The sequence below is a fragment of the Bufo bufo genome, chromosome 1 (genome assembly GCF_905171765.1).
Source record: "Bufo bufo chromosome 1, aBufBuf1.1, whole genome shotgun sequence".
Taxonomy (NCBI): domain Eukaryota; kingdom Metazoa; phylum Chordata; class Amphibia; order Anura; family Bufonidae; genus Bufo; species Bufo bufo.
Window position 1 is genome coordinate 479,004,620 of NC_053389.1, and position 26,093 is coordinate 479,030,712.

General features: G+C 42.8%; 1 protein-coding gene across 1 annotated transcript in view; it reads right to left on the minus strand.

The window, feature by feature from the left end:
• LOC120980527 (lysozyme C-like) overlaps positions 1-24,823 on the minus strand; it is a 347,707-nt gene extending 322,884 nt beyond the window's left edge. Inside the window, exons 1-3 of the mRNA XM_040409687.1 lie at positions 24,641-24,823; positions 22,224-22,388; positions 20,141-20,219 (exon numbers count right to left, since the gene is read on the minus strand). Of these exons, the coding sequence (XP_040265621.1) occupies positions 20,141-20,219; positions 22,224-22,388; positions 24,641-24,782 (386 nt within the window). The 5' untranslated portion in view covers positions 24,783-24,823. The remainder of the gene's footprint in view (positions 1-20,140; positions 20,220-22,223; positions 22,389-24,640) is intronic.
• Positions 24,824-26,093: the final 1,270 nt, after the last annotated feature.

Consider the following 26,093-nt stretch of genomic DNA (forward strand, 5'->3'; position numbering starts at 1 on the left):
GGAATTCGTATGCTGCACGCCTTCGTTCTTGTTAAATAAAGTTTTTTCTCTGGGCGTGGTTTTGCAGCCTTGGGCCTGGTCACTTCCTGTAGCCTTTTTCAGTGCTGCATCCTTTGTGACTGGAGACACACACCTTGGCTTGTGAAGGCATCAGTTTTTGACCAGCAGTTGCCTCAGCAGTTAGCCTCAGGAAAGACATCCACATGACAGCATCTACTGTATTCCATCGCTGTATGTCACTGCTCTGGATCAAATAAACCCACGTTTGATTGCATCCTCATGTCTACGTCTGGATCCATCTAACCTGAGCATCTGCCGGTCCGGTCTGCTCCACTGCTTGGATACGAAGATAGGACAGTCACAAAGTCATTATCAGTTACACCTTCATTCGCCTTCATGTGGGGACAGAACAGTCAAAAACTGCCTTAAAGCCTTATACCCCAGTCAATATCCATCTAAATGTCCAATGCCCGGCTACAGATTCCCTCAGAGCCCAGTACCACACTCAGGAACCTCCCCTGCAACAGGCCCACTCGCAGCAAATCTGCCCGGCAACAGTGCACGTCCCACAAGCCTAAGGGGAAGCACGGCGTGTCCGCAGTAGATATTCTCTCGCCTGGAAGTCCTCCACTACTCGCCAAGCCACTTTCTACATCCTATATTAACCCTTGCTCGCATGATATAAGAACTGTTCACGCACGCGGGGCCTCCCTTAAACCAAACCCTGCAATTCACTCAAAACACCTTGGGAAACTCATCGGGGTGCCTCACCTGAGCCGCACTGCAATTTTCAGCCCCCAATTCAAAAGTTTGATTTCTTAAAGAGACAGCGCACCTTAAATCAAAATGGACGAAAAGGACCTCGTACAGTCCCCCAGTGATGAAACAAAGCAAATGCAACCTGATACTGATCATTATGAAGAGCTGGAGGTAGAACCCACACTTCCAGCAGACCAAGTCACGCGACCAAGGCGCTCTCTCAAACCAACTATAAAGATCACAGAAAACTATCACACCATGAAAGATGAGCTATGTGACAACCTGGAAGAGCTACTTAAGTCCTCCTCAGGTGATGCCACCAGCTTACAAGTTGCCGTCGGGCGGCTGAACGCAGCCCATGAAAGATACAAGAGACTGTCCACAAGGTATATAACCTTTCTAAAAGACTCTAATATTGAAGAAGCCCCGTCAGAATTGTGCAAGGCAGAATCAATAGACAGACAAAGAGACGCCATGGTGCTGGACGCTAAAGATAAAGTGGAACTCCGCATCTCTCATTTACAAGAAACCAGATCACACAGATCGCATTCATCCAAACATTCCTCGCGGTCCTACAGATCATCATGCTCTAGAAGCTCCGCCCTGAGCGACAGATTACTAGAGGCCCGCATAAATGCAGAGCAATCCAAAGTGAGACGTTCCTTCACTGAAAAAGAAGTCCTTGCGAGGGCAGAAGCACAGATGGCGGCGGCCAAGAGGGCAGAAGCGGAGGCAGAAGCCAAGAGGGCAGAAGCAGAGGCAGAAGCCAAGAGGGCAGAAGCAGAGGCTCGAATAAAGATCCTTGAATCAGAGAGGGAAGAGGAAATTGCATTAGCAAAAGTAAGACTACTTGAGCAAGCATTGAGCCAAGGCCTTGATTCAGTCTGCTTACCACCAGAGGAGATAGACGATCCAGCTGATCGCACCAGCGACTATGTACTGAAACAGTTATCTGCACCACCCCCAGTGTGCAGTACTGTCCAAGCCAACAACACTGAAACCTCCAAGTCAGCTCTACCTGCAGTGCCAGCGATACCCACAGCACCCGAGCAATCCAATAACAGTCGCCCAGACGCGCTCTCTCAAGGGCAGTTATTACAGCAAGATGGCTACCAGGTGTTTCCTGGCCTACCTCCACAGCTCAAGCAGCAGTCATCGAAATCTACAGAGGCTAGTCCACAGCTCAACCCTGCAGCAACATCATTCTACCCGGAAGCATCTCACCCTTTCACGCCACGCAGCCTATACTCCCCAGGGGCATCACAAGTTGTCATGGCAACAAGCAGTGAGAAATCAGATATGTCTGAGTTTGCCAGGTTTATGGTGAGCAGAGAGCTTATTAACACCAGTCTCTCAAAATTTGATGACCGTGCGGAGAGCTACAGAGCCTGGAAGGCAACCTTCAAAGCCGCCATCGCCAACCTCAACCTAACCGCAGAGCAGGAGCTCGACCTCTTGATCAAATGGCTGGGCCCAGGCTCCACAAATCGCATCAAGAGCCTTAGAACTGTCTATGTGGGACAAGCAGAAGCAGGTCTCGCTGCAGCCTGGCAGAGACTCGAACGCACCTTTGGCAGTGCAGAAGCAATAGAAAAGGCACTATTCAGGAGACTGCAGAACGTCCCCAAGATCAGTCTCAAGGATGTCCATAAGCTTCAGGATTTAAGTGATTTGCTCATGGAAATGGAGCTCGCCAAAAGAGACCCTCGTCTGTCCGGGCTGTGCTACCTGGATACAGCCCATGGGGTGAACCCAATTGTCGTGAAGCTACCATACAGCCTGCAAGAGAAGTGGGCGGCATCAGTCTCAAGGTACAAAAGAGTGCATGACGTCACCTTTCCCCCATTTATTCATTTCTGTAGGTTCATCGATGAACAGTCCCAGATGAGGAATGACCCCAGCCTCGACTTCCTGGAGTTCAATACTACAGCTTCAGTGACACCATCATCAAGGTATAAAAGTATTGTGCATAAACACAGAGACTTTAAGAGCAGCGTGAATGTTAGAAAGACTAACCTACCATCATCTGCAGTACCCACTGGTAGACAGTACACTACCTCATCAGGAGACAAGGCCTTCAATCGTGAATGTCCCATTCATAAAAAACCACACTCACTGAACAAATGCAGAGGATTTAGATCCAAAACAATACAGGAGCGCAAGAAAGTCCTCACCGAGCTTGGGGTATGCTTCAGGTGCTGCGCTTCATTGGAGCACATGGCTAAGGACTGTAAATCCAATATCAAGTGTGAGGAGTGTCATAGTGAAAGACATGCCTCAGCTATGCACCCAACTACACTCACAAGGGATTCACCTGCTGCTGTCACCACCAGTCCTGCTCAAAGTCATGGCGGGGAGCCCCAGAACCACGCTAACACAGCCACTGCTGTTTCCTGCTCATGCTCGGACATATGTGGGGAGGGCCAGAGTGAGAAATGTTGTGCCCGCATATGCCTAATCAAGGTCTACCCGGAGGGGCTACCAGAAAAGGCAGTAAAAATGTATGCCATCATTGACGACCAAAGCAACCGTTCCCTAGCAGGACCTAAATTCTTTGAAGCCTTTGGAATAAAAGGACCATCAGAACCCTACATCTTAAACACCTGCTCGGGTCGCATAGAGACTAGCGGCAGGAGGGCACAAGGATTCGTCGCTTGTTCCGTCAGTGGAAATGCGGAAATACCTCTACCGACGCTGATCGAATGCGATCAAATACCCAACCATAGGGATGAAATTCCTACCCCGGAAGCTGCATTTCACCATCCACACCTAAGGTACCTAGCCAACGTTATCCCACCTATGGACAACAACGCCGAGATTCTACTCCTGCTTGGCAGAGATAATCTAAGGGTACACAAGGTGCGTCAACAGTGTAATGGTCCCGACTATGCACCATACGCCCAGAGACTGGACCTGGGATGGGTAGTCATAGGAAATGTATGCTTGGATCAACCAAAAATCCGCTCATTCAAAACGTACGTGCATGGAGATGGACGCACAACTTGCATTAAGCCTTGCCCTCATCACTATGAGGTGAAAGAGAAGCCTCCAGACCTCATACAACCACCTGACGACATTCCTCCCTACTTTGCTGACAACTTGGGAAGATTGGTCTTTCACACAAGCAAGGACGATGATAAAGTAGCTTTGTCAGTAGAGGACAGAGAATTTATCAAGATAATGGACAATGAGTTCCTTAAAGACGAAACCAATCACTGGGTTTCTCCACTACCCTTCCGAGCTACCAGGGTGAGACTCCCGAACAATAGGGAACAAGCTCTGTCTAGATTTAACTCTCTTCAGCGTACCATGAACAGTAAGCCTGAGATGAGAGAACACATCGTTGCCTTTATCGACAAAATATTTCGCAACAACCATGCAGAACCAGCTCCATCCTTAGGGAAGAACGATGAGTGCTGGTACTTGCCTTCATTTGGAGTGTATCACCCACGGAAACCTAATCAAATTAGGGTTGTTTTCGACTCAAGTGCCAAACATCAAGGTGTATCGCTTAATGATGTCCTTCTCACAGGTCCTAATCTGACGAATAACCTAGTTGGAGTGCTGATGAGGTTCAGAAAAGAGCTCGTTGCCATCACCGCCGACATTGAACAGATGTTCCACTGTTTCGTAGTCAGAGAGGACCACCGGAATTTCCTCAGGTTTCTGTGGTACAAGAATAACGACACCAACGCAGAGATGGCAGAATATCGAATGAGGGTACACGTATTTGAAAACAGCCCTTCACCTGCCGTGGCAACTTACGGCCTTCGGCGAACTGCATTAGAGGGAGAATCCGAGTACGGTAAAGACGCCAGAGACTTTGTAGAAAAGGACTTCTACGTAGACGATGGACTCAAATCACTACCGACTGAAGAAGCGGCTATTGATCTGCTCAAAAGGACTCAAAGTATGTTGTACAAAGCTAAACTTTGACTACACAAAATTGCTTCAAACAGCCTGGCCGTTATGAGGGCCTTCGAATCAGGCGATCATGCACCAGGATTCAAGGACATTAACTTGGGACTGGACAGTCCACCTGTGCAGAGGAGCTTGGGCCTCAGATGGGATCTCTCGGCTGACTCCTTCGGTTTTCAGATAAGTTGTGCAGACAAGCCATTCACAAAGCGAGGCGTCCTATCAGTGGTAAACAGCCTATTTGATCCGCTGGGATTTGTAGCGCCCATTACCATACAAGGTAAATCTCTACTGAGACAGTTTTCTGAAACAGTCAAGGATTGGGATACCCCACTTCCCTCCGAGAAAGAGCAAAAATGGGAAGCCTGGAAGCGATCTTTGTGTGCCTTGGATGAGATCCACATCCTGAGATGCTATATTAAAACTTCACTTTCCTCTAGCATAAAGAAAGAACTCCACGTGTTCTCGGACGCCTCCATGGAGGCCATCGCAGCGGTTGCCTATCTGAAGGTGACAGAACCCAACAACCAAAACCACGTTGGATTCGTCTTTGGTAAGGCTAAGTTAGCCCCCAAGCCCGATCATACTATTCCCAGACTGGAACTCTGTGGGACTGTGTTGGCAGTGGAGATTGCGGATTTTGTACAACAAGAACTGGGTGTCGACATAGCTGAAGTCCAGTATTACACCGACAGTAAGGTCGTTTTAGGTTACATCCACAATCGGACCAAGCGATTTTATGTGTACGTTAGTAACCGCATAGAGAGAATCAGGAGGTCCTCCAAACCTGAACAATGGCACTATGTACCATCTGAACTTAATCCAGCAGATCACGCCAGTAGGCCTATGTCTATAGGCTCCTTTACTAACTCTACTTGGCTTACAGGTCCAGAGTTTCTGCTTGGAGAGGCAGACGAATGTGTACAGGAAGTTTTCAACATCCAGGATCCGGATAATGATCCAGAAATCCACGCTGAAGTTAGTGCATTAGTCACTGGGACAAAGCAAACCGCAAGCTTCGGTTGTCAGTGCTTTGAACGTTTCTCCAGCTGGATGAGACTCGTCAGAACTATTGCAAGATTAGTGCATATTGCAAGATGTTATCATAATACTCACCAAGATAAAGATTGTCATGGTTGGCATGCCTGTCATAAACCCTTCTCTGCTGAGAACATCTCTCATAGTGAGTACCTCATAATACGTCACGTCCAGTAGGAAAATTTCAACATAGAATGGAAGTGCTTGCACAACAAACAGCAGATTCCTTTAAAAGGTCCTCTTGCCAACTTAAATCCAGTTATCGACAGTTTTGGCTTGCTAAGAGTTGGTGGTCGTTTGAATCATGCCCACCTGGGAATTGCAGAACAAAATCCTCTCATCATTCCCAGCAAACATCATATCACCGTCTTGCTAATCCGACACTACCACGAAAGGGCCGAACACCAAGGCAGACAAATTACTGAGGGCAAATTACGGTCTGCAGGCCTTTGGATTATAGGTATGAAAAAACGTGTGGCCCAAGTACTGCATGAATGTGTGCACTGTCGTAAAGCAAGAGGAAAACAACTTCACCAACAAATGGCCGACTTGCCTGCAGACAGAGTATGTACAGAGCCGCCTTTCACCTATGTTGGCCTAGATGTCTTTGGGCCATGGATGGTGTCCGCACGCAGGACCCGCGGCGGTCACGCAAACAGTAAGCGTTGGGCTGTACTATTTACTTGCATGAGTGTGCGAGCAGTTCACATAGAGGTGATAGAATCTATGGACACATCCAGCCTTATCAATGCCTTAAGACGGTTCTTTGCAATCAGAGGACCAGTAAAACAATTGAGGTCTGACCAGGGAAGCAACTTCATTGGAGCCTGTAGAGAACTTAACATCGACACCAAGTTCATTCAAGATCAGTTGGCGGAAAAGGGTTGCACCTGGATTTTCAACCCTCCTCATAGTTCCCACATGGGAGGCTCCTGGGAGAGAATGATCGGCATCTCACGCAACATCTTAAATTCTATGCTGATGTATGTAAACTCGTCAAGACTCACACATGAGACTCTAGTCACCCTTCTTGCCGAAGTTTCGGCCATTATCAATTCAAGACCCCTTGTGCCAGTGTCTATGGATCCTGAAACACCAGCCATACTGACTCCGGCTATTCTACTTACCCAAAAAACTGAGAATACGCTAATTCCTAGTGGAGAATTTACTCATGCCAACATCTATCAAAAACACTGGAAGCCTGTACAATATCTAGCAGATTACTTCTGGAACAGGTGGCGAAAGGAGTACCTCAGTATTCTTCAAGGAAGAAGAAAATGGCAACACCACAAACCAAACTTGAAGGAAGGAGACCTTGTATTGATGAAAGAGCAACAGACCGAAAGGATTGACTGGCCTATCGGACTAATTTCAAAGGTTTTCCCTAGCAAGGATGGCAAGGTCAGAAAGGTGGAGTTGAAGATCTTCAGGAAAGGCGAGCTTAAAACGTTCTCAAGACCAATCAACGAACTAATTTTAATATTACCCATCGAGAACGTCCCTGCTGGGTGAACAGGACTGTATCAAGCTTCGCAGATCTTCTCCATTCCAAGTTGGAAAATAGGACTAATCTATGTTTTGCATTCTAACATGTTCTTTTTACAGGTTGTTTTATATTTTATGGACATTCGTCATAGTGAAATCCCCTAAGTGAATTTCAGACGGGGAGTGTGCTGTTCCTTTCAAATTGAATTTCTGCACTGTATTATTATTTCTTGTTTTACCTATGTTGTTTAAATCTGTTGTTCTCTGCTGCCATCTGCTGGCCGGAATTCGTATGCTGCACGCCTTCGTTCTTGTTAAATAAAGTTTTTTCTCTGGGCGTGGTTTTGCAGCCTTGGGCCTGGTCACTTCCTGTAGCCTTTTTCAGTGCTGCATCCTTTGTGACTGGAGACATACACCTTGGCTTGTGAAGGCATCAGTTTTTGACCAGCAGTTGCCTCAGCAGTAGCCTCAGCAGTTAGCCTCAGAAAAGACATCCACATGACAGCATCTACTGTATTCCATCGCGGTATGTCACTGCTCTGGATCAAATAAACCCACGTTTGATTGCATCCTCATGTCTACGTCTGGATCCATCTAACCTGAGCATCTGCCTGTCCGGTCTGCTCCACTGCTTGGATACGAAGGTAGGACAGTCAAAAAGTCATTATCAGTTACACCTTCATTCGCCTTCATGTGGGGACAGAACAGTCACTGTATTTTACAACTGTGTTCCATAATAGTAGGTTTGTACAATTACTACACCACAAACAAAACAATTTAGTGTGTAGGTTCTTGAACTTTCTGACAGCTGCAGTCCCAAAAACAGGAGCAGGCCCGCACTCCCATAAAATTTAAATAAAACACATAGGTATTGGTCTGCACTAATTGTTTTTCCCTAAAGGAATGTTCACAAGCAGTCACTCTCCTGGAGCCGTCTCTCGTTACTCCTGGCTTTTGGCTTCCTCGATCCCTGAACCGCCCGGCAACAGAAACCTTTTCTTCCTTCAAAACGACATAAATATAGTACAGACCCGCAAAGAAACAGGTTCACCGTGCTTTTATTGTACTTACAAGACCATTTCTTGCCACATCACATATACAAAGTTTTTGTGTATCTCTGCCCGACCCAGGTTTCGCTACCAGCTTCGTCTGTGAACCTGTTTCTTTGTGGGTCTGTACAATAGTTATGTCCTTTTGATGGAAGAAAAGGTTTCTGTTGCCAGCCGGTTCAGGGATCGAGGAAGCCAAAAGCCAGGAGTAAGGACAGACGGCTCCAGGAGAGTGACTGCTTGTGAACATTCCTCTAGGGGAAAACAATTAGCGTGGACCCATACCTATGTGTTTTATTTGTACAATTACTAGCTGTTAGGAGTTACTAGTTGGTATAGAGAGGGGTTGACATTAATACCACATTTTATCACAAGGGGAGACTGAGGACTCTTTAGTCATTAGTTTAATGGCATGAGACAATTCTAAAAATGCAATATCAAAATATTCAACTGTGTCACGCTGTTATCACAGCTAAGGATAAGGGATTTTTATAAGGGTCTATTTTGAGATGGATAATTAATCTAATGGGATTAGTAAAATAACACACAATAGATCATGCACTATTTTATAATAATTATTAGTGTTGGGAGAGCACCAAAGTGCTCGTGTGCTCAAGTAGAACAGTTCGCGATCTACCGAGCACCCAAGCACAATAGAAGTCAATGGGAGAACCCCAGGCACCCCCTGCTCTGAAAAGGGAGAGTGTCAGGACTCTAGTTCGGCTTAGGAGTCCCTGCTCTGACTCCATATATAGCTACAGTCAGGTCCATAAATATTGGTACATCGACATAATTCTAACATTTTTGGCTCTATACACCACCACAATGGATTTAAAATGAAACAAACAAGATGTGATATAACTGCAGACTTTCAGCTTTAATTTGAGGGTATTTACATCCAAATCAGCTGAACGGTGTAGGAATTACAACAGTTTGCATATGTGCCTCCCACTTTTTAAGGACCCAAAAGTAATGGGACAGAATAATAATCATAAATCAAACTTTCACTTTTTAATACTTGGTTGCAAATCCTTTGCAGTCAATTACAGCCTGAAGTCTGGAACTCATAGACATCACCAGACGCTGGGTTTCATCCCTGGTGATGCTCTGCCAGGCCTCTACTGCAAATGTCTTAAGTTCCTGCTTGTTCTTGGGGCATTTTCCCTTCAGTTTTGTCTTCAGCAAGTGAAATGCATGCTCAATTGGATTCAGGTCAGGTGATTGACTTGGCCATTGCATAACATTCCACTTCTTTCCCTTCTTTGGTTGCTTTTGCAGTATGCTTTGGGTCATTGTCCATTTGCACTGTGAAGCGCCGTCCAATGAGTTCTGAAGCAATTACCTGAATATGAGCAGATAATATGGCCCAAAACACTTCAGAATTTATCCTGCTGCTTTTGTCAGCAGTCACATCATCAATAAATACAAGAGAACCAGTTCCATTGGCAGCGATACATGCCCACGCCATGACACTACCACCACCATGCTTGACTGATGAGGTGGTATGCTTAGGATCTTGAGCAGCTCCTTTCCTTCTCCATACTCTTCTCTTCCCATCACTCTGGTACTAGTTGATCTTGGTCTCATCTGTCCATAGGATGTTGTTCCAGAACTGTGAAGGCTTTTTTAGATGTCGTTTGGCAAACTCTAATCTGGCCTTCCTGTTTTTGAGGCTCACCAATGGTTTACATCTTGTGGTGAACCCTCTGTATTCACTCTGGTGAAGTCTCCTCTTGATTGTTGACTTTGACACACATACACCTACCTCCTGGAGAGTGTTCTTGATCTGGCCAACTGTTGTGAAGGGTGTTTTCTTCACCCGGGAAAGAATTCTTCGGTCATCCACCACAGTTGTTTTCCGTGGTCTTCCGGGTCTTTTGGTGTTGCTGAGCTCACCGGTGTGTTCCTTCTTTTTAAGAATGTTCCAAACAGTTGTTTTGGCCACGCCTAATATTTTTGCTATCTCTCTGATGGGTTTGTTTAGTTTTTTCAGCCTAATGATGGCTTGCTTCACTGATAGTGACAGCTCTTTGGATCTTATCTTGAGAGTTGACAGCAACAGATTCCATATGCAAATAGCACACTTGAAATGAACTCTGGACCTTTTATCTGCTCATTGTAATTGGGATAATGAGGGAATAACACACACCTGGCCATGGAACAGCTGAGAAGCCAATTGTCCCATTACTTTTGGTTCCTTAACAAGTGGGAGGCACATATGCAAACTGCTGTAATTCCTACACCGTTCACCTGATTTGGATGTAAATACCCTCAAAGCAAAGCTGGCAGTCTGCAGTTAAAGCACATCTAGTTAGTTTCATTTCAAATACATTGTGGTGGTGTATAGAGCCAAAAATCTTAGAATTGTGTCGATGTCCCAATATTTATGGACCTGACTGTATATCCATATATATAGTCAGTGCTTGGGGATACCCCAGTGTATTTAAAACAAATTTCTGAAAAGTTTCTGCTGGGATTTGAACTCCTAAGGTTGTACATTAGAGGCAAGGACCTTATCCACTCAGCTATAAAGCTGAATGCTAAACTGTTTCAGAAAAACCTCATAGTAGTTTCTGATGTAGTGTGTATTCCTATTAAGCAGAAGACTTATTTTATATTTCTGTGTAGGTTCACATGTAGCTCTATAGAGTAGGGGTTAACATCCTTGACTGTAGTGTACAAGGTTGGGAGTTCAAATCCTGGCAGAAACATTTCAGATATAAAGTTTAAATTTATATGTTTTATATTTTTTTTTAGTAATTGTAGAAAATGTATGGCACAAAATAAATAAATAAATGTGTAATTACAAAAAAAATTAAAAATAATAGAGGAGAGGAGAGGAGAGGTCCTCTTTTTCCATATATATATATATATATATTCATACTTCTGATATATATGAATGCATAATATGTGGGAAACTACTACTGATGTTTTTAGCCATAATATATTTACATATATTATAATATATTATATATTCTAAATATATAATAATATATGTAAATATATTATGGCTAAAAACCTTATATATAAATATGTTTCTGCCTGGATATACACTCCCAGCCTTGTACATTAGAGGGAAGGAACATAACCACTACACTATAGAGATACATGTTAACCTGCACAGAAACAGAAATATAAAATAAGTCTTCAGAAACTACTATAAGATTTTTCTGACACAGTCCAACATTCAGCTTTATAGCTGAGTGGATTAGGTCCCTGCCTCTAATGTACATGAGGTTGGGAGTTCAAATCCTGGCAGAAACACTTCAGAAATTATATTTAAATACACTGACTCAAGCATTGTGCTTGAGCACACCTAGTGTTCGGCAGAGCATGCTCACCCAACGATAGAGGACTATGCTTAAAAATATTGATTTTGGGGGTCATTTATTAAGACTTTTTAAGATGTTTTAGACTTATTAACCCTTACATGGCCTTGCTGGCTTAAATTTAGACCATTTTCTATGCCCAACCCCTTCTTCGTCCACACCATGCCCCATTGTTTAGACCTGGCATGAACGGTGAAAATACACCAGGTAATTTTAAGGGTTTTGTTATATTTGGGACCCTTGGATCTGTTCATTAAACAGTTTTGATAGACACCTCCTGAATATATGAATATAGATCTTAGGGCTGGTGATGAGGGGAGGGAGAGGAAGAGATAGGTCTAATTTATAGTTTTTTTCTTCCTTTCTGATTATATTTAGTCTTCTGTGAGAAATATAGGTGGGGAGTGGGGGTGGGCAATGCTTGTCAATAATTATCTTCTTTTTTATGTATATATGTAAGAAATGTATTGAGTAATTAAAAAAAGAGAAGAAAAAGAATACAACTGGTATATGGTTTGTGAAAAATAAAAAACAAATATGAATAATTGCGTTTGTCACTTTTGAGACAAATCCTTCAACAATAGACGTATTGTAAGCAACTTTTTGACATGGTAAAAACACGGTAGAAGTGTACTTTACAGTTTAGTCTAAATATGGTTGCTTCTTGTGTGTGAAAGAGAACATTACATCACGGTAGATCTATGGCAGGCTTTTAAATAAACTTTTCTAGGAAATCTTCCACAATGGCTCCTTTCTAGCAATACACTGCTGGGGCAGCCCTGGTCCTTCAGTGTTCTAGTGCAGATGTAAAGGCTGTCATTCTACTGGAAAAGGAGCTGGGACAGTGAAATGGGGAGCTGTTGGATATGGTTCTCCAGACCAGAACCACTGCAGCAGGAAGTTCAAGGCTAAATACCATAGACCAACCTACTAACATTACCCAGCCTTTTTGCCAACTCTATGTGTAGGCCCAATAATAATCCTTCAAAAAGCTATTTTTAACAGGCTAGAACATTTAACTGTTTTAGCACAAGCTGCATTCCTGGAAATGTTTTTAATACAGTAGTTATGACTTTAAACAGGTATTCCAGTTGTTTGAAGTTATGGATAGTGGATAATTATTAGATCGGTGGGGGTCCTACCACTGGGACGACCACTGATCACGAGAACAGGTGCCCTGTACCCCCTGCAGACCTCTGAAATGAACAGAGCGTCCGGTCGCACATGCGTGTGGCCGCTCCATTAATTTCTATGGGAGTTTCAGAGCTAGCCGAGTATAGCACTTGGATATCTTCAGAATTCCCATAAAAATGGGAATTCTGGATGCGCGACCGGCTGCTCCCTTCATTTCAAGAGGGTTCCAGGGGGTATAGGACACCCGTTTTTGTGATCGGTGAGGGTCCCAGCGGTAGGACCCCCTCCGATCTAATAGTTATCCCCTATCCTGTGGAATTCTTAAGCTGTTAGAAATGAATGGAGCAACACAGATAATATGCTATTGCTTTAGTCAGTTTATTAGAAGCATTAGTTATTAATTATGAAACATACTGAGCAAAAGCTATGAAAAAATTACAATAAATCTTCAGTAATAAATGTTGTATCCTCTAATCCACTGTGATGAGTCTTTGCAGCTGTAGAAATCAATGATAATGCTAGACAATGTGCGATTGCATAAGCTTTAGAGTTATGATTATAAAATATACTGAGCAAAAAGCTATGAGACAGCCTCTAATGATCTTCAGTATTAAAGTTTGCATCCCTTGAGTCCACGTTGATAAGTTTTTGCCCTTACAGTGCTTTACCCCCATGCAACCCTGTAGAAGAAATAGGTTTATTATTATTTTTTTAATTTCTCTTGATTATATAGCGCTGACAATATTCACGTTCACACTGTCCACAATGGAGATCCATAACCTAAGGTCCCTATCAGTATGTATTTGGAGTGTGGTGGAAGGGAAATTGGAGCAGTACTCAGAGGAAACCTACACAAACACAGGGAAAACATACAAACTCCATGCAAAAGTGCTAACAACATGAGCCACCATGCGGCCGTCTGTGTTTAATAAATTCGATATATAGGCACTTTATTGTGTGCATATTTGGATCTATTAACTTTATGATTGATAGCGCTAAAAATAAAAAATAAAAAACTTTATTAGGGTGTCAGTTTTAAAACATCAATATGAAATGGCTCATATAATCATATTACTCTGGGTGGGGGGGCCTTAACATTATCCACTAATCCCTACTAATCCCGCAAAACAGCATGGAGTGAAGTTTAGTTGTGTGGTTCTTGCGGTCCCCACCTCTCTGGGTGTATTGATACACGGCGCACCAGGACCCCGTGTAGATGAAACTGCCAATACTAGTCAAGCTATGATCACCTGAGCCTATACCTTTGCTCACTTGAATCATCGGCAATATTAGCTTGCTACCTATAACCTAGTGCTGCCCTGTAATGAGTCCCTACTGCGTTCCCCTCAGCAAATATTACAGGCTACATTAAAGACTTGTTTCCTATCTAGCACTCTCCTCGACGCTTTTCCCTGATGGCCAGTATTTCATCAGGAGCCAGCGCAGAAGTGAAACAAAGTAACAAACTTGATAAGGTTGCTGCACGCCTCTGATATGGTGCGTGTAGCTACACGTAGCCACCGGCACTGTGACGGCCGTAGCATGGCCGCCGCATACCTCTCCTTATGTACAGATAACCCCACTTATGTACAGAAACACACAGATGTGTAAATGGATTTTGGATGACAAAACATGCTATAGAAGATTAGATAGCAATCCCACTGATGTCTTCAAAAAGGGGTTGGCACAGCCTTTTGGATAAGGCAGCAGCGCTTGATCAGTTAAGACTGAATATGCATTTATGCTACCACAATATCCGGTGCTTCCATCCTTTTACAGTCTACGAAGATCCACAAGGGGGTTTCCCCCTTTGAAAGGGAGACCAATTGTACCGGGGATTGGCTGTCTGGCAGAAAAGATCTGCATTTACGTGGACAGGATTTTAAGACCATTTGTAGTTAGCTTGCCGTCCTATGTAAGAGACTTAATGGACATGTTAAGATGCATCAATGATGTATACTGTGAAGAGGAAACGCTCTTAGCGAGCCTAGATGTTGAGGCTCACTACAGCTCGATCCCGCATGAGAAAAGGATGTGAGGACGGGGTAAGAGCGTTCCTGGCAGAATGAGGAACACATCTCTCGATGCATAATGAGTTTGTGGCGGAGCTACTACAATTTATCCTGAGGCACAATATTTCTCCTTTGATCGTGACAATCTACCACCAGCTCAGGAGGGGTGACGATGTGTAGCCCATTTGCCCTGACCTTGTGCCAACCTGTACCTGGGCTGGTGGTGAAGGAGATTGTGTTTGGGGATGTCATGTGACTGGTGGACCTCATCCATTTTGTTATGGATGAGGTTCAATTGATGATGTATTCATCCTTTGGAGAGGCACGAGCACTGAATTCGAGGGGTTTGTCTCCTGGTTGAATGTGAATGATTTGAGGTTATATTTCACATATGAAATCAGTGATACCCCATCTCACATTCTGAACCTCTCCATCAGTATTAACACAGTCGAGAAAAACACCAAGAAGTTCCGCAAACTAAACAGCCACAACTCCCTATTGCAATTGGATAGTGGACACCCAGACCCAACTTAAACCGGGGCATCCCCAAGGGCGAATACTTAAGGGCCCGACAAAATTGTTCAGAATGGCAAGACTTTAAAGTGGCGGAAAATGACCTCCCAAGGAGGTTCATGCAAAGAGGCTGTCTTTTGTCTTCCCTTAAGACAGCATACCAGCTTGCAGCAGACTGCAAAAAGGAATGGTTTGCTGCATCCCAAAAAACGGGAGATTGGGAATGAGAAACTACGGATCATTGGGACATTTGACCTGGGACACAAAGAGGTACGTGAGATTCCTGGGAATCCTGTGAAATGGGACCCGGAATGTGGGAGACCTGGTGGGTGATTATCCTTGATCACCTACCGGAGAGGTGGCAGTTTGAGGGACAGACTAGGTCCATAGTGTGTTTAAAGGATAACTGTCACATTTAGACCCCTAATTTCAATTTTCATATCTGTATTTACTAATAACATGATAATCCAGAATCAGTTACTATTAGACTGACTTACCCCATATTTAATAAGATTCAGCCCGTAGCAACCAGTCTGCATAAAACTGCAATTTCACTATTCAGTTAAGATGGCGCCAGTGCCCTCACCCTGAGGCTAATCCCGCCTGCCCTCACTAGCCAGTAACAATAGCCCCCCAAAAGTGTCAGTAACCAGAGCCCTCCCCCCCAAACGGTTAACCTCCTGCAGCACAAAGGGGTCCTCTTACCACATGTTGCTTTCATTTATACACTGAGCAGACGGCAGATCTCTCTTCCCTGGAGTGCGCTGCTTCAACTCTGCATTTTCCAGCTCTGCTGAGTGAGGGAGTGTCTGACAAGTGCAGGGACAGAGAGAAGTGCACACAGCCCAGGCACTGTTATCAGCTGCTGGGGAGGACCTGGCTTTAATCATTTACTTACAGTCCCTGGCTGTCAGTAATCTGACCCTGCACGCTGCGTGCTCCGTCTATCTGCGAACCATGCCTAGCATCCCTATTTTAAGCACAGGTTAAAAGTAGGCAGTACAGGAAACAAAAATTGTGGAATTAAGGGGTAATTGAATACACAGTTGAAAAGAATGAAATAGGGCCACCAAGGTGATTTTAATCACCACAATCCAATACTCCCAAAAAAATATTATACGACTGTTATCCTTTAGGACCCCCGCCAAGGAAAAACTGGCTTCCTAAAAAACCGTTCGGTAGCTGTATTGGCATGTAAAGATATAAAAAAAGGCAATAAAGTAACAGCCTCTGTGATGGGACGCAGTTTACAGTATTCGATCAATTTACTTAATTGCAAAACATGTAGTCATAGTGTAACGTAGCCACATGTATCTGTCAAAAGCAATATGTAGGCAAGACACTAAGAGGGAGTTTAGGAGACGACTAGGGGAACACCTATCTAACATCAGTAAGCAGGATGATTCCCCGATTGCACAACACGTGCTAAAATATCATGCAAGAAATGCATTATTGCATCAGCTTTCAGGGGATGGAGCTTGTGAAGCCGTCACCCATGAGGGGGGACATTGATAACCTCCCTGCTGCGGAAAAGAGGCAGAATGGACGTTCAGGCTTCAGAACGTCTAAACCTAATGGATTAAATGAGTTTATATCATATCCTTGTTTTATATAATAGTGGATCTGGGGCCATAGTAATTAGGTGATTGGCGGGTACATACCCATTTCATAAGAGACCTCCTTATCTGAGTGACTTTTGGTGTAATATAGTTCTGGGTCATGGGACATTTGCCTATGACCCTGATGTATTTAACTATGTTCATGCCATAACATTGGTGTATCCAACTCTGTATATGTCGTAACTTCATCCATGCTTTCATCTCTAGTTGCGGGCTATGATTTACTTGCGCACACAGTGATACTCTTTTATTGTTTATTTGTTTATTTCATTTTTCTAAAGGGATGTAAAGATACCCAGCCATGTCGCTATGTGATATAAAATCCATCCATTGGCGGCGTGGTTGCTGTCAGGTAACTAAATATATCTATTGATTAGTGTTGATCACGAATATTCCAATTACGAACTTCTATTGCGAATATAGGTAATTCGAAAATTCGCAAATATTTAGAATATAGTGATATATATTCGTAATTTTGAATATTCGAGATTTTTTTATTGCGAATTTTTGTAATATACGAATTTTCAATTGCCGAGTAAAAACATGATTCCTCCCTGCTTCTTGCTTGTGGGCCAATGACTCATTGGCCCACAAGCAAGAAGCAGGGAGGAATCATGACTTTAAATGGGAAAAATGATGAATATTCTAAAAACTAATATATAGCACTATATCGAATATATTCATTTTTTTCGAATATTCGTAATATTTTTGCTCGGCAATTGAAAAATTTGCATATTACGCAATCATTAGCATGTTGATTTTTCGAGTAAAAAAATCGTAGAATATAACGAATATTCTACAAAATATTCGCGAAATATCGCGAATTCGAATATGACCCCTGCCGCTCATCACTACTATTGATAAGTGGACCTAGTTGAGTAATGTACTATGTCTCCCAGGAGGACATATAGTTGCCGCCTTGAGATCACCAGAAAATTATGTATCCTTTCCTACCCTCTGGGATTTTGTGATGAATGAACACAATGGGCGGAGGAGAACTTGGATATGCCTCCCCGTCCATTGGATGATCCGCTGTGAGGATCCAACCAGAGGGAGTGGTTATCTGTACATAAGGAGAGGTATGTAGTCCGTAATATTTGCTGAGGAGGGAATGCAGTAGGGACTCATTACAGGGCAGCACTAGGTTATAGGTAGCAAGCTAATATTGCCGCTGATTCAAGTGAGCAAAGGTATAGGCTCAAGTAATCATAGCTTGACTAGTATTGGCAGTTCAGCTACACGGGGTCCTGGTGCGCCAGAGAGGTGGGTACCGCAAAAACCACACTACTAAACAACACTCCATGTTGTTTTCACGGGATTGTAGGATTAGTGGATATTGTGGAGGCCCCCCACCCCCCACACCTAGAGTAATATTATTATAAGAGGCAGATTTCATAGCCATTTCATATTGATGTTTCAAACTGAGACTAATAATGTTTTTTTGTTTTTTCTATTTTAGCGCTATCAATCAATAAAGTTAATCGTTCTATATACAGATAGGTGCAAACTTCTACAAAATTTTCTAAGTTATTATTTCAAACTTCTAAATTAATGACATACCGCTATAATAATGCCATCGCTTTATGATCGGGGGGGGGGGCATCTAGGATCTCCATTGGCCCTTAACATGGAGATTCAGCTCTGTTATAACGCTGTATTCCCTTCACAGTTTTTCCTCTGTACAGCAGCACCCCAGCCACTGGACGTGTGGAGGACTGCAGCACAGTCCTATCTTGGTGAGCAGGGCCATGCTGCAGTACCCGGTAACAGCCACAGTGCAAGGAAAACTTAGAAGGGGAAGCAAAGTTCTGACCCCTTGATCATAAAAGCCATGTCACATCCAAGCAATATGACATCATTTTATGAAAAACTCTTGTAATTAGGGTAAGGATAGATAAGTGGGACACTAATGCAATAAGGGGATTGGTGTAGCTTCAAGGGTACTATTTGGTATCAAAGGGCACTGTGACAATATTTGGGAAATGATGGCACGATGAGGCACACGTGTGTCAGTATGTAACAAGGTGTTACCTGAATGCTCTTTACTGTGATATTACAGCACTGTATGTGTATTTATAGGCTGTGTTGTACTGTGAAGTCACAATAATGTGAGAGTATTTAGAGGTTACATTCTTCGGTGATGATATCACAATAGTGAGTGAATTTATAGACTGCAATCTATTATGATTTCACAATATATAGATACGCGTTTGTGTATCTATGCACTATTGTAATTATTGTATTGTATTAGTATATATTCATAGGCTGTACACCATTATGATGGTGTCAAAATAATGCCTGACTGTAATGATATATAATGTGATGAAATCAAAACACCGTTACCAAGAAAAAAAAGCAATTTTTCCTATTTAGGCCCCATTCACACAACCATATTTTTGGTCTGCATCTGACCCGCATTTTTTGTGGATCAGATGCGGACCCATTCAAAAAAGATACAAGTCCTATTCTTGTCTGTTTTTGTTTGTAGGCATTGTAACAATGGGTCCTCCAAAAAAACGCATGCAACACGGACAGCTTCCGTATTTTGTGGATCTGCGTTTTGTGGACCACAAAATACATATGGTCATGTGAATGCACCCTTAAAAAAAAGACCAACTGCATGTTTGTGACTTTTTCAATGGCATTTGTGCAAAAATTTTTGCCCAAGTGCCGTTACTCTGTCGGCCTTGCCACTTTCCCAAAAAGGCGGGGTGACGAGGGTGAGGGTAGGGAGTGGGCAGGACTGGTGGCCCAGCCACATTTATCATCTTCTATGCAACATCTACATCGACATCTATGTCAGCCAGATTTCAGTTCAGGCGCAGTGCTGGATGCTGTGCCTAATTTATAATGAGGCGCGCCCGCACACCTCATCATAAATTAGGCGCGGCATTCTGCAGCCAGGGGTAGATTGGGAACTAAAAGTGGCTATGGAATTTTTTTTTTTAAAGTGGCCCCATGTTGTAGGTAGGTCCAAACTGACAGAAGGCGGGGCAACATAATTAGGCAGGGCCAGCAATACCATAGTACAAAGCAATGTACTGCCCTAGCTGTACCAAATACCACAGTGCAGCACAAAATACTGTGACCTGCCGCAAAATTCAGGAGGGTACCTACGGCTGCTGGCCAGGTGCATATGAGACAATCAGATCATTATGTACCCGGCTGACGGCCCTGAGGATGGCTTGGGTGGCCCTGTAGAGTCTATGGCCAATCCGCCCCTGCCTGCAGCATTCCAGGCTATGAATAAATCTACCCCTTAGTGTTCAGTGATTTATACTCACCATGCAGCCATGCCGTTGGGATCACTCACAACACGCTTTGCACATTTTATAGCTTGACTTATATCGTCACCTAACAGTACTGTTAAATAGTAAAAAAAAAAGTTAGAATTTGCAAATCACATTATGACTTTGTTAAAAGCTGTAACATTTCCAAGCAAACTTTCCAGTTTTAATTAGCATCTATCCTAACCTGCACTTCAAATTATTACCTACTATTGCCCATTATCCGTTTCCTAACATTATGTATTTAAATAAATGTATTGCAGTTGAGGGAACAATTTCTTCTGGAGTTCTTTTGAGAGAAATGGCAGAGACTATTGCTTAGATTTTTCTAGGATAGACTTTGTCTCCATTCTCCTATTTTGCTTTACATATCAGAATAATGAATACCGTAAATAAGGAATTCATTAATTATTTAATTCATTATTATTAAAGAGGACCTTTTCACGGGTCCGGACATTATAATATAACTAGTGGATTCTGTGGGGCATACTTATGGCATATTACAGCGTTTACTATTTTCTGTATGCGCCGCTCTTTTTTCCCGCTGTGCCTCCCGTTCACTTTTCCTGCCTGGTATGTAAATTCATACCATCGGTACAGGGAGGAGGAGATGGCCCTGTTTCTCAATGGGCGTCTCCTTCTCCCTGGCTGTGACGTTCTCCAAAGGGATTGGACAGCTCACAGCCAGAGAGATGGAGACACCCATTGAGAAACAGGACCATCTCCTCCTCCCTGTACCGTTGGTATGAATTTACATACCAGGCAGGAAAAGTGAACGGGAGGCACAGCGGGAAAAAAGAGCGGCGCATACAGAAAATAGTAAACGCTGTAATATGCCATAAGTATGCCCCATAGAATGCACTAGTTATATTATAATGTCCAGACCCGGGAAAGGTCCTCTTTAATTAGTTTTCTATTTTTGTTACCCGTCACTCATCTGGCATGAGTGGTTGTTTGGTAACTCTCTTGGATGGAGCTTCTCAGAGTCCGGATTGGCAGTAGTATGGTGATAATTCATCTTTCTCACTGAGTAGGACTACAACTGTGTGGGGCTACATAGAATACGCGTATAAGAGCGCCTCCATATGACTTCTGTTCATGTCTGTATGACAGGATGGGAGAGCACCTGGCATTGAATTGCTTTGACACTGTAAAGGCATTATTTAGGCTGTGGCAATAGGGGCGATAACTGTTGTGCATGACTCATTACATTATAATATCATGTGCATGTGACACAGGAAAATGGAAGTCACCACAATCAGTGTGAAGAGAATTCATGGCACTCACTACTTCCATAAAATGTGCTATGACATCTTTTCACATTGATTGTTGTCTGATTCTGCATTTTTCACAATGGTATTGCGGCACAACAAGTCTCACACATCAACCTGAAATGGCACCCCAACCCCCCAATGCCAATTTCTTAACCGAACCCCTTCCCTCCAGCCCTACTGTTAAAGACATACTTGGAAAACATTACATACAAAGCTACAAAACATACAGGGTAATACAGCACCACATATTGTGCCCACTATGCTTCCTAATAGTATACTGCAGAAACAGATAATCCCCCTTCCGCTGCCCCCCTCTTGCCCCTACCTGATGCTTCCTTAGGTCATCAATATTAAACCCCCAGAAAGCTTTGTTACAATTCATTATTAATCCATTCATAACATATAGTAGAAATAATAAAGGAATAGCACAACACATAAGAATAGATGCTCCAGAATTTTTATTACATGGGGAATGCATGTACAGTAGTTACTAAAACAGACAGGTCAACTTTAAGGGCAGGAGCTTTTTCACAGTGTATCAGAGAAATAAAATGGTGTCCAATGGACCAGCTCATCCCGACACAGGTAGAGAGTAGTACAGGACATGTAGTATTACACTAGTACAGTAGAGAGGCGCTACTAGATACCGTATTAGTGCATGCACTTCAGTTTTATTAGTGAGATGCCTTTGCTCATTTGCTGTACTTGTGGCATTATATATTGAATATGGATTCCAGATACAATGGTCCAGGAAAGACCATTGTTTGATGAAAATAGAATAAGTTGTCTCACTTCAGTTTACTTACCTTTGCAGTCGACATTGCAAGCATTTTTACTTCTGGGGGTCTTGTAATCATTGCACCACCATCGACTATTAATTTGAAAAATGCCATAATCAGTGCTCTTGTCAGGTCGATTATAGTTTGTGGCGGCTGTGTTAAAGCCACTCTCATGGAATGCGGTACAAATCCCTGTAGAGGGTTTAGATCAAAGAACAAAATGTTGATACAGCATTATTAATTAAACTATTAGCTACAGCGCTGGTAGAAAATGTTATCAATTATTTAACCACTTTATACCAAAAAATTATTGTCAACCCTAACAACCACATTCTTTTTCGCTTTGTTGCACTGGCCGGTAAATGAAGTGAACTTATTTTCGCCTCTTGTCATATTGCTCATATAATTGGTAGGAGATAAAAATCTCATATTTAGAGCTGTGCTGGGTCACAAGATGTCAGGTAAAGTATTTTAAATTTTATTTTGAAAGTTAATTTTAGGGAAGATTTTTTTTTAAAGCAACTGCATTTTAGTTTTTACATATATATATTTATGTATACAAACATATATATACGGTACAGTAGATGTAAATGAATTAAACCCATGTTCCTCCTCACTGTACAACAACAGTGAAGAGGATCTTGAATGGAGTGGTGGTCCACCAGTCGCTGTGCCACTTTATTCAATGTCTATAGAAATTAATGGGAACCATGTTCTAGTGATTGGTGATACGATGATACGTTTATCACCTATTAACCCCTTTAAGCCAAATGCAAATAGGCAATAGTAAAATCGGCAGTGTTCTCAACATTGAACACAGACTAGTTTTTAAACACACTGCTCATGGGTGTCATCTGTGTGTGATCTGTTTTTCTCATAAACCCATTAACTTGGGTTAATGAGTCTTGTGGCAAAATCAGAGCAGGATGCTGCGATTTTCTCCTGGGGCAGGAGCATGATTCCCGCACCGCACACGCTTGTCTGAAACAGCCCTCAGGCTCTGTGCACATTATGCCAGAGCCCTACTTTTTGTTTACAATGGGACACTAAGGTGAACGTATGGCTATACAGTAGCATACAATGGAGGTATATGTAAGGAAATCCTTCCCACACATACTACCAACCAAAGGCTCTGTGAATATTACACTAGAGCCCTACGTTTTTGTTTTAAAATGCGACCATAGGGGCAACATATCTCAATGTATTTCTAGACAGTGGCATACATTGGAGTCTTACATCAGAGGTATATGTTAGGAAATCTTCTTGATGTATACTACCAACAAAAGTGTCAGGATCAGGAGCAATATGCCTCTCAAGGAATCTGGAACCACACAAGGTATGCTACAAGCACAAGATCCAAGATATGTGATGGAAATGAGTGTGCCTTTGGAGAAGACCTTGCTGTGTTCGGTCGCTCTGACATAGTTTCAGCCTATTATCCCTACATGATCTAACAGTGTAATAAAAAGAAACTAAATTAAAAACACACTTCGGTGCACCAATAGTGTACAACCAGTTAAACGTCTCAGCGGTGTACAGAATACGGAGTTTACACTTTTTCAATGGGGCTGCAGTGCACGGAGTAAGGGCAAGGGCATTGCTGCTCCTGCCTGTGCCCCCCAAAGGTTTACTAAATCCTTGCATAGCACATGGATACCTTGTACCCATGTGCTATGTCCGGATTAGCTGAGCGGAGCGGGCTCCTGCCTGTGCCTGTTTCGCTAAGCTAAACGCTGACACGCAGGACTCTTAGCGAAGCAGGCACAGGCAGGAGCCGCTCCACTCAGCTAATCCTGGCATAGCACATGGTTACAGAGTACCTGCCTGTGCCCCCCAAAGGTTTACTAAATCCTTGCATAGCACATGGATACCTTGTACCCATGTGCTATGTCAGGATTAGCTGAGCGGAGCGGGCTCCTGCCTGTGCCAGTTTTGCTAAGCTAAACGCTGACACGCAGGACTCTGAGCGAAGCAAGCACAGGCAGGAGCCGCTCCACTCAGCTAATCCTGGCATAGCACATGGTTACAGAGTACCCATGTGCTATGCAAGCATTTAGTAAACCTCTGGGGGGCCCAGGCAAGAGCAGCAATGTGTGCTCCTCCCCATACTCCATGCGCTGTGGACCCCTTCATAAAGTGTACAGCCCATACTCCGTACACAGCTGACTTGTACAGAAAAGTCGGTTTTAAGCGCACAGGGGAAAGTACGCTTTGGTGTGGGGGGGGGGGGGTATCTCTATTAAAAATTCAAAATGCACCAGAGGATGGGGGCACAAAACTCTGGTGCAAGGCCTGCTGCTGGAGAGCACTGGAGGGCCAACAGGTTTGGACCATCGGAGAGCAGCAGCAGCAACAAGGTATTTGATGCAGCACCCATGCCCCCCCTCCAAGTAGTGGAACTGTGATGGGCACAGGTTAAAATTCCACAATGCAAATATACTTACAATTTTCCAGACTGTAACCTTTGTAGCCACCAAGGCCTCCATTTTTCAGAACCTTAGCAAGTTCGCATTTATCATACTTTTTTCCACTTGCAATTGCAAGTAGGAACAGGAGTCCTCCCAAGATATGTATTTGCCACTTCATAGCTAAGCTTAGAGACTGAGGTATGCCAGTCAGATATAATGCCCTTTATATTACAGGCGTTACTCACAACTTCCTCCTTCATGACCAAAATAAACTCATATTACTCAAGAGAAACAAATAATTAATTTCAGTACATTCAGTTCCTGAGTGAAATAGAATTTACCCACGCACCTACTTTTATTTTTATTAATCCAATAGTGAAGTGATTTTTTTGTATTTTGTTGAGAAATTCCTTTGTTATATCACTGAATAATATGGCACAATTATTTTTAATATTATATTTATTAGTATTTTTTAATTTGATAACTGTTTAACAGTAAGGTATTGAAATATCTATCCCACTAGTATTACTAAAGCACAGCCCTGAATTCCTTTAGCAGTTAGTATGAAACTAGTCATTTTATTCAATATTTATTCAGTAGTGTACAAAAAATAGTGGTAGGTTGTGGTGGCTCACTAGCAAGTAGTTAAGGTATGGTGCTGCAAGCTCATATAGAGGGAATCACCCCACCCTCTCTTAACTGAGGAAGGGAGACCACTGAGGAAGGGAGAGTGAATCTACCCGTAACGCGTATGGTGAAACAAGTGATGTACCTGCATTGAAAAGCCTCCGATAATACTGTATGGCCATACAGAAGAAAATTTCTACAGTAAAGGATTAACTATTCTTATCGTCGAAAGCTGCACCAAAGGAAATTGCGGAACAGAGTGGCAACTCCCGCGATCTTTGGAACTCCCTCAAAATTTAAACCAGCTTGCTGTATGGAGCGACTGAATAAGCCGGCAAATATTTAAAGCTCCATTGAAGCAATAGGGAGACAACAGACGCTAGACGGTAAGCCAAATATCGATTTAAAGTTTTCTTCAATTCAAAGCTCATATCGACTTTAAAAGGTTATGCTATAAGAGACTTTTCACATTATCAGGATTCCTGTGGACACTTTATGAACATATTGCGCTCCCAGTGAATACACCTACAACATTTTCAGTGACATTCAGTTTCCCAAATTGGGATAGAGTGCTAGAAGATAATACCCCCTCTTTCCCAAATAACAGCATATACTTGAAGTTTTTTGGTGTGATATATATTATTGAATTTATCGACACTATTGAGTGGTATCGAATATTCTATCAAATATTTCAACATTCAATTTTCTACCATTCAATTTATCGAATATTTCTATTGAATATATTTTTATTGAATATAGTATCGATTATATCTACCACAATATATGTGATTGTAATGTTGTATATTATTGCTACATTGTTCTTATAAATTTTATCACTTGTATTTTATGGGGATTTAATAAA